Genomic DNA, 15,523 nt, shown 5'->3' with positions numbered 1-15,523 from the left:
ATAGCGTAAAATGAAACGATAGACGTTTTTATATCGTTATATCGAACAGCCCTAGCTGGGAATGGGCTGCTATTGTACACTTTGGCATTACCCATATGGAAAAGATATATATAAATCTTATAAAGTTTGTATCTGTCTTGTGTGAAACTTGTATGAAAAGCATATAAGTGTGAAAACAGATATAAGATCCCTTGAAAAATTATATAATGAAACTTGTATGTTTTGGATACTTACTAAAACAATGTATGAAAGTAATGCGAAAGTGGCCACTTTCATGAGTAATCACATATAAGTTTTTACTATTTCTTTTCCGTATGGGTATACTGGGTTGCAAATGTTTAGTTAATCCTCGGCCTCCTTTAGTAGTAATGATAAAAATAATAATTGTAGTCTGTTTGTTGCTTTAGAAGCCAGACTCAGTTAATTGGAGATCCGGCTCGGCACCCTTGAAATTCCTGCAGCTACTTTATAATATAAACTGCTTTGAAGGGACTGTTGTGATGTGGCAATGTAGAAATTGTAAGAATTATTTATATTTTGGCAGCCAGAGTAATTACTGAATATGAATACATATGTTAGAATTCAAAAACATACAGTGCAGCAGTTGAACTGAGCTCTTAGTAGGCAGATGTGCAAATTTACTGTACTTTTCCCAAGAATGAAAATCCACCGTTAATGCTAAACATAACTCTCAGCAAGTCGCTCAGCCTCGTGTTTCTTTTGCTAATCGTGTTATTGTCACGTGGCTGCCTCACACCTAGCTGTTAAAACAACATGAAGACGAGACAGAAGAAACAAAACCTCCAACTTAAAAAAGCTTTGAATTTCCTGTGATAACCAATATGAACGAAATACAAATTGTCATTATAAAGTCTGCATACTTTTCTTAAGTTGTCACACCTGTTTCTTTTTTTGTGTTGCTGATTAATACGAAACCTTTAGAAAATGTCCCGTCTTTGATTAATTTTCACAGACAGTCACTTGCAGGTCACACCTGAACGGCTCATTTCACGTCTTTGAACATTCAACCACAGCTTCGCGTTGATGTTTTCAGCTCATTAATCGCCGTGGCAACATTCTAATTATTTTGAAATGTTGTGGTGAACTGTGATTCTTACCTCTGAAACATTTTGACTGCCAGCTTTCTCCCAGCTCCTGTAACAGTCTAGTTAGCTTCATCTGTGTGTCTCCAGTAATCAGCCAGCAGGTTGCCAACCTCTACCTGCCTCAGCCTGCGTGGCTAATGCTGTCTGTGAGCGAGCGCCTAATCCCCCGTCCCATACAGTCCAAAGTGATGAAATGCACTTTTATCATCTCTTCTTTTTTCTTTTTTTGAGTGGTAACAGAAAAGAACAAGAAAGAAAGACATCTGGAGATCTAACAGAAGATCTAACAGGGTGTTCTTGTGTCTCCTTGATTTATTACTGGAAAGATGATATAACATAAAAATCAATTTGTTCTTTAAAAGAGAATGTGCTTTGTTGATGGATCTTAAGATGTGTTTGCTGTTCTTTCCTTTGTGGTTTTAAAAAAAATTTTCCACACCTGACAGCATACAGATGGGGCACTTCAGTGGTACAATGTTGGGTGATTTAGCAAATACAAAGTGTTTACTGGCCTATCCCCATGTGTAAGATCTATCTTCTTATGTAACAGCCCATCTGTGTGTGCATGTTTGGGCACAATGGTGCACAAAAAATCATGCAAAACCTTAATGATTTATCTGAGAAATAATTGATTTTACAAAGTCAGCCCGAAGGAGCCGGCCAAGAGATCTAATTAGATTGTCGATGTCCTCGAGGCGCAGCTTTAAAAATTCAAAGCCTACAGGCAGAAGTGGTGAGCAGTGAGGTTTCAGGTTTCGTAGTCACTTTGGAATCCACAGCAGATAGCTTTTCCTCATTAATTAGATGGGCTTGAGTGAATACTTTAAAATAATGTACTTATTTTGAATGCACCAAGAAGCTATATAAACTTAGGCAGCACCTATTGAGCCAACAGTTTGGACAAAATACAGCCATAACCTTAAAACTTCTAACAGGTAACGTGAGTAACTTTGACCTTCTCGTTACTCGTAATAAATGCCTTATTCCAGTAAATAAGCAACAGTCAGCTGCCTCTCCAGTCTTTACAGTTTCTCTGTCAGTGGACGCCAACTTTAACTTCCAAAAGCAGCAGCATCATGCAGCCCCACTGATTTTGGTAAAGCAGCACATAAACCAGTTCTAAAGAAGAAGGGGCTGCCATAGCCAACTGTAGTCCATCTGCAGTGGATCTGGAGTCTGTCCCACCATGGGAAGAGAGACTTTCTGGGGATTGACCGCAAGTGGATTGTTCAGTGATGGAAAATTTAAAAAAAAATCTAACTGCAGTCATAAATCATCCCGCTCTATTAAAGTCTGTGTGTGGGAAACAGTGCAACGTCACCCACCACCCTGCAGAAACTGCTCAGAAATAAGAGTAAAATGTGTTAAGATGGCCTTCAAATATTTCACATCCCAATCTGATAGTGCATCATTAGAATGCACTGAAACAAGCCACATCCAGTGGCTTTAACCCACCTGAAGGAATGGATCAGAGCTGCTTTGGTGGATGAGCAGGACGTTTTTAATATTTGGTAGGTGATGTTAATGTTGTCGCTGAGGATTGCATATGTGATGTCCATTTAACCTAGTAGAAATGCCAAAACTATGCTTTAAAACAGTGCATCTTGTCCATGAGTTGGTTACTTACTTGGTTACAAAAAAAACCCAACAAAAATGTAGCCATGTTATCAAAATCTAGTTTTTATTAAATGAGTTAAGGAAGGATAAGCGGAAGCGGATGGATGGATGGAGTTAATGTTAGTGCAAAGATGATTTAAGACCATCGTGCTAGATTAGATCACCACAAATATTCTCTTTCAGTCACTGACCTTCCTCGCAGCAGCCATTATGACCTGGAGTAGGAGACAAACACAGGTGTGACTAATCACATTAATAAAGGCTCAGTGCTCATGTGGAACAGGACCCCCATTAATGTGATTCATAACACCTGCGTCCATCATGGCAGTGGGGTTTCTGTCAAAAAGATCTAGTATAGAAATTCCTCATGGTTTTTACTCTACGCTGTAGTCAGGTGGCGTGTGCTCTGACTGTCCTCAACATAGACAGGACATTGAAAAAGCATAGGTACCAAATAAAGTTTCTGTGTTATAACAACAATAAAAACAAGTATTGTTAGAAACCAGCACCCAGCTGCTTTTTCCAGATTGTCTGACGCCTACTGGCTCCTCCTCTTTGACCTTTGTGGATTATGTTTGAGGGCAAAGGCCCGTGCGTCCGCTGCGGTGAACCAAAACCTCCCTGTGTGTGTGTGTGTGTGTGTGTGTGTGTGTGTGTGTGTGTGTGTGTGTGTGCGCCTCCTCTGACCAGCATCCATCCAAGCGTATTCACGATAAATATTCATGAATCAACTCAAGTGAACTGAGACACAAAGAGAAGCATACTGCAAGCCATCTGCCAGCTTCTGTCATGTGATCATGTTTTTACTGATATTCAATAAGTTCTGTCTAAATAGCGCAGAGGTTAGTTCAGTATAGATTTTTCCTAATATTAGTATTTATTTGTTTACTGTAGCTTCATTTCAAAACTGTCCTGCTTGTTTCATGCTTGCTGTGTTTGTGTTGCCTTCTTGAATTTCCGCGTGACTCCCACATGTGCCATTATGGGCCGAACTGTCCTTGTCAAAATGGAATGTTTTTATTAAGCCGGTATCAGTGCTGGAGGCGTGTGTGTGTGTGTGTGTGTGTGTGTGTGTGTGTGTGTGTGTGTGTGTGCGCGTGTGCTGATATGCCCTCTCTGGCTGCCTCTCAAGGTGATAACCACCATCCTCTTCCACCTTTCCCTCTTTCCTGCCCGGCGATCTTTGACCCAGGAAGCTGTCAGAACTTTCATCCGTGACCCCGTCGCATTTTTCCTTTGGCAGCCTGCGTGGACTCATGTTAGCTGTTACCATGACAACCTTGGGTCCTTTTACGTGTAGGGGTGTGCAGCGATGCCCCTGTGACTGGACTGCCTCAGATCTAAGGGCAGCTTGAGGGAGGGAAACAAAAAGCCTGAGTCAGCAGAATGCCCTCTTTTTTCTTCTTTCCTACTCGGTCTTTTCCGACCCCCCCCCCCCCCCCCCCCCAACCACCATTGTCTGGTGTTGTTTCCACACCAGATTCCAGAGAAAAGAATGATTAAAGGTGGGCTTCATACAATACTTCTTTATTGGCTTCTGCAAAATGACACGAATGCATCGTTCACTGAGAAAGAATGGAAATTCCCAAGATCTTTTTTCTTTTTTGTCTGAGGTGGGAGAAAACTGTGGAGCACATATCATCTTGCAAAGCATACTAGAGATGCATGTTTCTTACTGTACTGCGATAAATTATCAGCTTGATCCTTTGACAGTGATAATCTATTTTAAACAAGATATTAAAATAGAGAAAGGCAAACAAATGTTTACCCTGACAATGCCAAATGTGAGGGTTAAGAGCTTTACAAACATTCACTACCAGAGGGACAGAACGGCATTTGTACGAAAGTTATGACCTCATTTTGGTGTTTTGATGACAAAGAAGGACAGTATATCTGTCCAAAATCTCTCAAAGGGTTGACTTTGAGTTAAAATCTCACCCCTGCAAAGGCCGTGCGATTCACATCATTGTCGTACACTTTGAGCAATTCTGTGATCCTGTGTATGGGGGTACTACTACCTTGGAAAAGTCTATCTCATGAGGATAGAAATAATTTAACTCTTTGTACTGACCATAATCTGTAAAGGTAGTAGACCCAAACTGTGCCAAAAAAGCTCCTGGATGGATGGCTGGATAGATGTCCTTCTGGTGTATGGTATTCTTGTAGTTACATTTAACTGCACCTTCAATTTTAATGCTTTACAGCTGTTTCAAAAGATGTTTAAATTCAACCCAAATTATCGGCTTTAACTTGGAGGGTTTTTTGGATGTAACCTGACCATTTCATCTGTGCACACGTCCCACATTTTAACAATGAATTTCTTGTACAGATGAATCTCTCGACTGACTCTTTGACTCTCTCAGCACACTGAAGAGAGTGACCCAATGAATTGGCTCTAGATCTCAAGACGAGCTGCTAGACAATAGAGGCTGTTACTAAAAATGCAGCCGTGCTGTGTTGTGGTGAGTTAAAGCAGTAGCTGCTCGTTGTGGCTGGAGGGTTCGCTCTGTACTTAGGATCTACTTTCTCTCCTTGTGTCATTTCTGTACCTCCTTGTTCTTCCCTTTGCCCAAGGCTACTAGGAACATATTACACAAGCTAGTCTCCACACACACACACACACACACACACACACACACACACACACACACACACACACACACACACAAATAACGGAAAAACACAACTTGTGCACCTGCTGGCTTAAAGAGGCGTACAGTGTGCGTGTTGTTATATAAGGTAGTCATTATGCTGTACTTGAAGGTGTTCTTGATGCACACTTGCACACGTTTAAAAGAATGTAAATTAGAGCCGCACTACAGTTATGTTTCCTTTTTAGAGCGCGGAAGAATAGAGTTTCGGTGTTTACCTCCCAACAGAGAACTTTGGCTCGAAGAAAGTTGGGAAGTGTCACTGAAATCTGAGTGTTTGCAGTTCCCTTGTCTCAGTTACATTAGCATCAAATGACGAGGTAGACCTTGTGCGTGAGATTGTATGCACCAGTGAGTGGTGTGCATGTGTTACTGTGACTTGCTTATAGCCTCATTATCCACTATTGGGTAGCATCTCTCTCTTCAATCTGCAGTTAAAGCACTTTAAAAAACTACAGTCAACTCAGATCAACAACTTACGGACAACTTCAACTGTTTCACCCGAGTTTTTACAGAGGATTTCTTTTTAATTTGAGGTGTCTAGAAAAAGAACAAAGAACAAAAAATGATTACAAGTAGCCAAAACTCTGCTTTCACTTGTAAACTCAGTTTTGAAACCAAATTTCACACCCTAGGTTTATGCCATTAGCTTTAGTCTGTAATTTTCTCAGTTGCACAAAAAATGCAGCTCACAAACTTAATTATCTAAACTTTGAATAATGTGTTACTTACTTACTTACTTAATTACAAAAACCTAGCTAACTACAGACATATAGTTAGGCTTTTATTCTTTTACCAGGTGGACACTTTTTACATTTGTACATGTGCTATGTTTGACAGTGTTACATTTACTTTGGGTAATTTTCCCAGTTTGCTTAAATTATTCCTAATAAGATGATTAGACTCTACTAGCATTAAATTAGAACATATTTTTTATGTCCTAAAGTAAATTTGGACCTGGGATATGTCAGTTGATGAATAGCTCATTTGTAATACTTTTGTATTTTAAAGAATAGAGTGATAGTCTATTCTTTAAAATACAAAAGTATTTTTTTTCCACAGTTCAACATTTCAGGTTTTTATTTCAAAACTTTGGAGTTACTGTCTGAGTTATTTTGAGTTACATAGCTCATAATTTTGACTTCCTAAGTGTCTCGCAATTGCTACAACTGGCTAGCCGGCTTGGTTAGCAAAGTGCCTTCATAATTCATTGTTATCAGTCTTGGGGTTGACCCTCAAAAAAAGTAACTTATTACACAATACTTGTTACTTTTCTGAAAAATAATGCCTTAAGTTACCTCATTAAACTCTAACAAAAGTATCTCATTACACTAGTTGTTATATTACTTTTGTATTTCGTATTTCTTTGTGAAATGACCTGAAACACATTGCTACATAATTACCAGTCAACAGTGTAAACCTGAGGCTTCAAATCCCTAAGGAGGACGCACACGGTCTTTCTTGTAGTTTTTAGATATGCCCATAAAACTAGCAACACAAAGAAGTCTCCACAGTGATTCTATTGTAGAAACATATACTCTTAAAGCTATGCACAGCTTAAACAGGTGAGTTCTATAAAAATTCACGTGCTATCTGTCATAAAGGGGGAACTTGGCAAGAGAAATTACTGCAGCTTCTTAAGTTGCCTCAAGTGGCCATGTGAGGAACTGCAGTTTTGCCAGTTGATGTTTCCTGGAGGCTTCTACTTGTATAATAATCAGTATGTGTTTGATTATAATAATCTGTAACTAATATACTAATATCACATGTAAAAAAAAAACAAAAAAAAAACAACAAGTCAAACAAATATAAAATTTGGTTATACTCATTTTGAGTTAGCAGTCAGCACTGCTCATACCAACTAACTCCAAGTGTTTCGGGATCTAAAAATATATGACTGTGATGATGTGACTGTGACTCTGCTGGTTTCACTGTGAAATGCGGAGAAAAGAGTCGTGTCTGCTGCCCTTTGGCTCAGATGTGCCTTTCTGTTTTTGCTGAATCACTCAGTGCCCTCAGCTGTAAGTGGTGCTTAAAGCTAAAAATAAATCACACAGGATTAAATTAAGTAGGAATCGGATGTCGAGGTTTACTGTTAATGTTGATTTGTTAGTGATGATGCACAGGAACTGGCTCTAGGGAATTGAATTGATTTTCTTATTGGCAGTAATACTGATGTCAGCATTTGACTGGCTATGTTTTAGGAAGGATGAGATAAGCAGCATGGTGGTCATGGTGTGACTCGCCTCCTTTTTATTAGTGTGTCATCGTTTCTTGTTGATTCCTTTTATCAGTCACAATAGCAGGTCTCAGTCAGTCTATAGTCAGGCTATATATATGAAGCCTGTGTTTTTGTGTGTGTTTGAGGAGTTCACTGTTTCTCAGGCTTTCACCATAATTGCAATAATGAGAGTGAGAGCAGGAGCCTAGCAGGACTTGTCACATGGAGAGAGGCTGACAAATCCCCCCTGTGTGTTTGTGTGTGTGTGTGTGTGCGTGTGTGTGTTTGTTTGAATAGGTATGTGTGCATATAGGGTAGTGTGTCTGCCTTTCTCCTTTTCATCTCTTTAATGGTTCAGTGAACACTGTCTCGGTCGCTAAATTCCCCTCATCAGTCAGTGACAGGCTGTGGCTTCTCTTATTGAACTGTGCTAAAAAGCTGCTCAGTTTTCTTCCATATCTTTAGTCAGACTTGATCTGCATAGTGATTTGATGAGTGAATTAGTAATGGATGTTACTATTTTTCAGCACATGCTCTTTTAATGTGTCTGATAGCAGTATACCTGAAGCTACAATAGCCACAAAGTGCAACTTTGAACAATAGCTTCCTTTGACAGCACCTTCTGGTGACTACACGGATGTTTTCAGGACTTTAGCAGAGTATGCTAGCACAGCTAGCATTTAGCTGTAGCGTAACTCCTAGGTAAAACTGGTCAATGGTAGTTTGCAATGGAGCATGCCCACATGTCTGCAAACACTTGCTAGCTACTATCTGAGCGGTAGTAAAACGTTTTGCAATACAAACCAGAAACTGAGGGTATTTACTTTGAAAGTAAAATTTGTGCTAACATTTTTCAAAAGAAGGAACGTTTACTTTGAAGACAAATGGTGTCCATTTCCAGTTTGTGTCTCGGTTTTTACTGCTCAGAGAATAGCTGGCAAATGTTTGCAGACAAGGCGGCGTGTTCCATGTGAACTACATCTGCTAGCGAACAGTGCAATCACAAGGACGTATTTGCAAAGAAATTTTTTCCCATGTGACTGGGGCTTTCAAAATAATTGAAACGGTGACTGCCGTCAACCTCCAGCAACAGCTTACCAACCGGTTGGTGAATGCCTATTTTTCCTTCACTGGTTGCCAGATAGTCACTATGTGACTAGGGCATTAGTCACTTGAGACTACCAATATGGTGGCCAAGTTAATGTGACCTGGTTAGCGGTTATGTGACTGCAAAATCCTCAGTAGAAACTATTCTCACCTTTGTCCAAAAGCCAACAAGCTAAACAAGTGTACATATTAGATCAGTGTGGCAGTGTGTATAAGTTAAATTACATAACGACTCGCAACCTACAAACTTTTAGCTGCACATGTTAATAGCGAGATAGGTAGCTAGCTTAGCCAAGCATAAAGAGTGAAATCTAGATTTAAATAAATTAATCTTTCTAAAAAAGTTAGTCATATTAAACAAACATGTTTACTTTTTTCCAAATTGAGATTTTCAGTATGCATTTTGTCTTACAACTATTTGTTAATCTAACTGTAGAGCTCTAGTTTCACTATGAAAAAGTTATTTATGTTCCTCACAGAATTAAAATTAAAGGTAAAATCATAAGATGCACCTAAATTGTGTGTAAAAAGCTTTGAAAGTGTGTGTGTGTGTGTGTGTGCGTGCGTGCGTGCGTGTTAATGCATAAGCAGATAACTGAAATTTCCTGGAGAAACAGCCGTGCAGAGCATGAGTGTGCTGCTCTAAAAGGTGGATTAGTGCTCTAAGTCTGCACTGCGCTGAAGGGCAAACCTTTATTCAAACAGATGAAGAGTGTTTTGGGTTGAACCAGAGTGAAGGTTGCCAGATTATAATCACTGCTAAAGTCAGTCAGTCGCACTAATAATACACCAGCAGAACACACTTCACACCTCTCACTTCTGTTTATGTTTAGCTGAAATGCCCGATGCCAGAACTTGCATTAGTTGTGAGTATGCACACACCCAGTGACTACTCATAATAGAGGTGTATTTCATATAAACATTCAAAACTCATTTCTTTATACTTCTTAACATACCAAAGTAAAGTGTTGCGCCTTTTTGCCTTTTATTCTGCATAGCAAGTTTTGGAAACATTCCTCGGGTTTTGTTGATGCACATTTTTCAGCAGCACATCCATGACACCAGTCTCCCATTTCACTATATCCCAAAGGTGCTCTATTTGATTGTGATCTTGTGACTGTGGAGGCCATTTGAATATAATTAACTCATTGTCATGTTTAAGGAGCGTTACACTGCTAGAAGCAGCCGTCAGAAGATGTGTCTTAAAGGCTTTAAGGTACTAATGCGTCCCAAGAAAATAATCATCATACCACCACCAGCAGCTTGAATCGTTAATAGCCCAGGATGGATTTATGCCCAATTCTGTCCCTACCACCTGAATGCTAGAGCAGAAATCAAGACTTCTCAGACCAGGCAGCAGTTTTTCAGTCATCTGTTGTCCAATTTCAGTGAGCCTGTGCAAACTGTAGCCTCAATTTCCTGTTCGTAGCTGACAGGAGTGGCAGGTGGTGTGGTCTTCTGCTGCTGTAGCCCATCTACTCCAAGTTTCAGTGTCATGTGTGCTCAGAGATGCTCTTCTGCATACCCTGGTTGCAATGAATGGTTATTTGAGTTACTATTGCCTTCCTATCTGAGTGAACCAAAGTGATCACTCCCCTCCGACCTGCGGCATTAATGACATTAAGATTACCACATCTTAATTACCACATTCAGAATAATCTTTCTTTCTTATTGATGTTTGGATTGAACCTCAATGCACTGGGTTTCTGCCATGTGACTGACTGATTAAATGTTTTTGCTAACAACCAGTTCAACAGTGTACCTAAAAAAAATGTGCCCAGTCATTGTGTATTTAGATCACAGATGTAGTAGTGGTGTTACTCTTTGCATTTAAGTCTTAGAAGGTGAGAAAGTGTACAAGTGTACTTAACAAACGTGGGTGTTGGTAATACTGTAGTATCATTGGTTTCACTGACAGGATTTAACAGACTTCTGGCAATGAGAAGCAGTGCTTCATTGCCATTTAATCCAGAATTTTTTAAGCATAGCAAAATATGGCACAGTTTTTACTGGAATATTCTAGCTGTATTCTGTGAGCTACAAAAAAAACATGCCACACCCTCTGAATACATAAGTTGGTTTAGACACAGGCAGAAGCTCTTCTTTACAGAGCTTGTTTCACTGTTGTTGAAGTTACAGGCCAAAAGACTGTGGCCCGAGGGTGTGCCAGGTAGAGGGCTGAGCTGGTAACAGCGCTTACCGGCTCACATTAGTGTTATTTCCTGCATTGCCTAGAGTGATGACTTGAGCCTATTTTCAAATATCTGTGTCTTGCTGTTTTTGGATAGTTAGCATACTGTAAAATGGAGATAGACTGGCATTATAGAGCATTTTTCTTGTCCCACTGAGCATTCAGAGGCATCCAAGCATGGCTTCATAGACCAACATGACCCAGAAAACATGAATTTATTCTATTAACTATTACTGTTTTGTCTAGCTATCATGCAGTTTTCACCAGCTGCTCCCAAAATAACGTACGACACTTTTACTATTTAAATATAAGCTGAGACTGCAGTCTGTGCTTTTGGATCCAAACAGAACCGAGCTTAAAAATCCTAGGCACATAAAATGACACGCTCGCCCTCCTGAACAGCGAGGGCAGTGCATTCAGTGTGTCGTTATTCATTTGCAGTGGTGCATCTTACTGTGACAAGAAAGAAAAAATGACAGGCTGAATGAGATCAGTATAAAGGTCTTGTTATGCAAAGATAGATAATGAGTTTGAGACGAGATGCACTGTGGGTGCAATTTCCATCTGTAGCCATCATGTCCAGTCTTTCCTGGCCCTTTGTTTTTCTTTATCTTTTCCTCAGACATTTATTTTCCTCTCTCTGGTCCATTTCTAAATGGAGGACCCCGGAGATGTCGTAACAAGCAACAAAACAAACAGTGCATCACTGCTTTGTTAAGGCGAACGTAATCAGATAGACTGGGCATTTATTCTAAATGGAGACTACATTTGTAGAGGCTTTTTTTGTCCCTCTTGGAGAAAACACTGATTTAATTATACTTAACTATATTAGAAAAAATCCTTTTTTTTTCTAAATGTGTTTGCTGTAGTTCATACTTTGTTACATTTTTCTTCCCAAACACTCAAAATGAACAATAACTGAGTGACTTAATGCCCTCACTGTAAGCTGCAATGAGTGCCTCTATTGTTACCTGGATTACAGCTCTCTGACAAGTTTTGGGAAGCTAGCCAAAGGGGATTAATGCAGATTCACTCCTGTAATGCTCTCAGCCGTCGTGCCATTAAGTCACAGTCTTCTCAGATGACCTGATAGTTACGTCATCTTCACCTGGAGCCACCTCTGATGTATGTAGTTTTTAAAAATATGCATTAACTTGACATTTTCTTATCAGCTTTGTGTCAACAAGCCTTGTAGTGTAGTTGTACACACACTTGTTAAACTGCCAGGTTTTTCTGATGTTAAAAAAATTAGATCACAATAAATCATTTCAAAAATTTTCTTACCTTTAATGTGACACTATAAGACAATAATAAGCTAGTTGTACACTATTTTTGGTAGAGCATGCTAGCAGGCCGTCGTTATTACTGTGTTTTTTGGAAAATACGGCACACTTAAAATCAATCCTTTGCTTTTTCTGAAAATCGACAGTGTTCCTTATAATCCTGTGTGCCTTATGTATGAATTCTGGTTGTGTTTACTGACCTCGAAACGATTTTATGTACACGGCGCTCGAGAATCTGTCAAATGTTTCGGTACGACTTTGCTAAGCTACGAAGCCGCACTGCTTGATGGATTGTTGGAGCATTAAGGCTATCGTAGGCAGGAGCCTCGCGGAGTGATACGTCCTGCGCTTCAACATAATATTACCGTATTGTGTGTGTATAACCTCTTTTGTGGATATTATACATGGTTATGCTGAGGATATGTCGGCCAGTTTCCACTGGAAATGCCTTTTGGTTAAACTGTCAGCAAGGAATTTGCATTTGCACTGTTAATTTTTTTAATATAACTTTAATGCACTTAAAAAAGCTGCTTGTTTAAGTGAAAATACATTGATTTTTTTTTTTTTGCACTAATAAAGTTGGGGAGTTGTAAAGTATTTTGTCTAGTGTCAATTATATCGTCAGTTATATCGTTATCGCAAATTTTCAAATGTATATCGTGATAAATATTTTTGGTCATATTGCCCTGCTCTACCTGAAAGTACTGGTTGATACTGGTTCTGGTACTCTTTTAGTGGTGCTACAGGTCTGTTGGCAGCCTCCCTGACCAGTTTGTCTTGTCTTTTCATTAACTACAGTGGTCCCTCGTTTATCGCGGGAGTTACGTTCTAAAAATAACCTGCAATAGGTGAAATCCGTGAAGTAGCCAACTTTAGTTTTTACAATTATTATAGATGTTTTACGGCTTTAAAAGCTGTCACTACACACTTTATACACTTTTCTCAGACAGGCATGAACATTTTCACACTTTTCTTTCTTGTTTAAACACTTGGTCCAAAAAATACAGTAACTTCTACCTTCCTTTAGCATGTCCAGAAGTTCAACGTTTTGTGCGATGGTTAGCATCTTCCTCTGCCTTCCGGGTGCTACCGCAGCTGCCTACGTTTCGTCAACATTGTTGTGTTTGTTGGGGAGAAAACTTAGAAACATACAGTTCATACATTTCAGAGTCACACTGCTAGCGATCAAAGATTTATGTAAATATAACAAGCTGAACGCATTCTGTACTGGACAGGAGACACGGCACAGAGGAGATTGATTGACGATGGTCTACAGCCAATCAGGACGCAGAACACAAAAAAAAGCATGCAAAATTGCACAAAAAAATCTGTGAAACAGCAAGGCCACGTTAAAGCGAGGGACCAGTGTACAACTGGACATGTCTCTGATTTTTGATGACTGTCTTCACTGTGTTCCATCCAATGCTGTGGAAATTGTTTTTGTATGAGATCTGATGCTTTGTAAGTTCTCTGTGCCTTTTGCTGTAGCATGCAATTGAGTGAATGTCAGGAAAATCCTGCTAGGAAAGCTGAACTTTTTGGGACTTCTCTTCACAACACAGAGCTGACAGTTATAATACTCTTACGGGAATACAGTTACTGCAGGTAGGACTGTCTGCCTCTGTCCTGCTTTCATCAGTGCTGTAATCCCAGAGAGGGAGCCTGCTAAATAGCTGGGATCTGATGTCACGCACAATGACACCTCTGTGGACCTTTGCTACTGTAGCTTCACCGACATCCTTCTTTTCCTTTCCTTCTAAGCCTTTTGCTTTTTTTCTGTAGACTCTTGCTGTGACTAATGTGATATAGTACAGACTTCATGCAAAGTGCCACATCCTCACACATACACTGAGAGTTAATGAGCACCAGAGGACACCAACAGTACTGACACTTTTCTATTCTGAGAGTCTGTTTTTTCACTGTTATTCTAACCTTTCTGGGGTTTGACTGTGGCCTTTGAAGGAATCCATTTACTTCCTGCTAACTGTGAGGTTTTCCTTCACATGCCCATCATTATAATTTACCATTTATTTCTACGAGTATTGCAGTATTGATACTAATAGAACTGTTTTCTATTCCTATTTTCATCCAGGGTTTGCTATAAACAGTTTTCACCATTTTAATTCCCTGTCCAAATATTTCCCTTCAGCATTTCCACTTCCTCTTCAGGTCGACTGTTAGTGCAGTGATAAAAAGCGGAGGAGGAAATGATGTAACGGGGAAGTGTTTTTATTTGAAGGAAGGCAAACAGAGCAATTCCTTAATGAAATCTATGGGTGGGACTGTTTACCCAGAGCTCGCTCGCTCTCCCTCACTCCTGAACAGTGCGGGCACTGTACGGTGCACGGGCAGCATGCTGACACTGGTTTCCACATGCATAAAAAGACATGCTCAGTGAAAACTGTTTCTGTCTTCAGCTTAGCTGCACTTTCACCATTAAGCCAATAAAGTCAATGTTATTTATAAGCAATAAATCCACTTGGTTAGACATAGGAGATGATCATTGGTTGGGTAACACTGTCACATTAACAACAGTTAAAGCCCTTCTCCCAGCTCTGAAAGGTAACTTGCCCATACGTGACCTCCACAACCTATCCCAAGTCTTGAGCCACGTCTCACCTCTACTGTGGTCTCTTTCTCCCTCTCTGTCTGCCAGGATTCGTCCTCAGCTGCCCAAAGAGAAGATTGAGGGCTGTCACATCTGTACGTATGTGATGCCAGGAGAACCCCAAGTGGTCCTGGGCAAGGACAAGGCCTTCACCTATGATTATGTCTTCGATATGGACACCCAGCAGGAGACGATCTACACCCACTGCACCGAGAGGCTCATCGAGGGTTGCCTTGAGGGCTACAACGCCACAATCTTTGCATATGGACAGGTTAGTCAGCAGGCTTTTGCTGCACACGTATTGGTAGAAGGGCATGGAGCGTTGCCTTTTTTTACTCATGTTAACAGCACACCGGTATGGCATGAATATACACAAGCTCAGTCACATATTCACATTCAGTCAAAGTTTTTCTCAAGGGAGCGGCACTCCTTCCAGAAACAAAAGATTTATGGCATCATGTGATATGAAGCTGATTTCATTTTCACATCGGTAGGCAGGCAATAAAGGAGCCTCGGCAGCTCTGTGCTGCCAATATGTTCCAACATGTCCTCATCACCACAGCTTTGTATTGCCTCTAATAAATTAGAATAAGAGGGAATGATAGATATGGAAGTTTGTTATCCAATCAAAACAAAGTAGAAAGTGTCTGCTTCACATTATGCCAGAGCAGGAAAGTAAACCAAGAAGTCAAAACATATTTTATGGCTTTAAACATTATAGACTAACATGCATCCTGAA

The 15,523-nt window shown here is 40.0% G+C and overlaps 1 protein-coding gene across 2 annotated transcripts in view; it reads left to right on the top strand.

Annotated features, from left to right (window-relative positions):
* The window catches only part of LOC146689847 (kinesin-like protein KIF21A), a 43,196-nt gene that overhangs the window by 6,492 nt on the left and 21,181 nt on the right, over window positions 1–15,523 (top strand). For both annotated transcript variants that reach the window (XM_085435944.1, XM_085435943.1), the window contains exon 2: window positions 14,833–15,055. In XM_085435944.1, the coding sequence (XP_085292070.1) occupies window positions 14,833–15,055 (223 nt within the window). The remainder of the gene's footprint in view (window positions 1–14,832; window positions 15,056–15,523) is intronic.

The sequence above is a fragment of the Copadichromis virginalis genome, linkage group LG17 (genome assembly GCF_057382275.1).
Source record: "Copadichromis virginalis isolate Kocher_CV1m ecotype Utaka linkage group LG17, C_Virginalis_male_GT1.1, whole genome shotgun sequence".
Lineage (NCBI taxonomy): Eukaryota > Metazoa > Chordata > Actinopteri > Cichliformes > Cichlidae > Copadichromis > Copadichromis virginalis.
The sequence above is the reverse complement of the archived record's forward strand: the minus strand, read 5'-3'. Positions and strand labels throughout refer to the sequence as shown.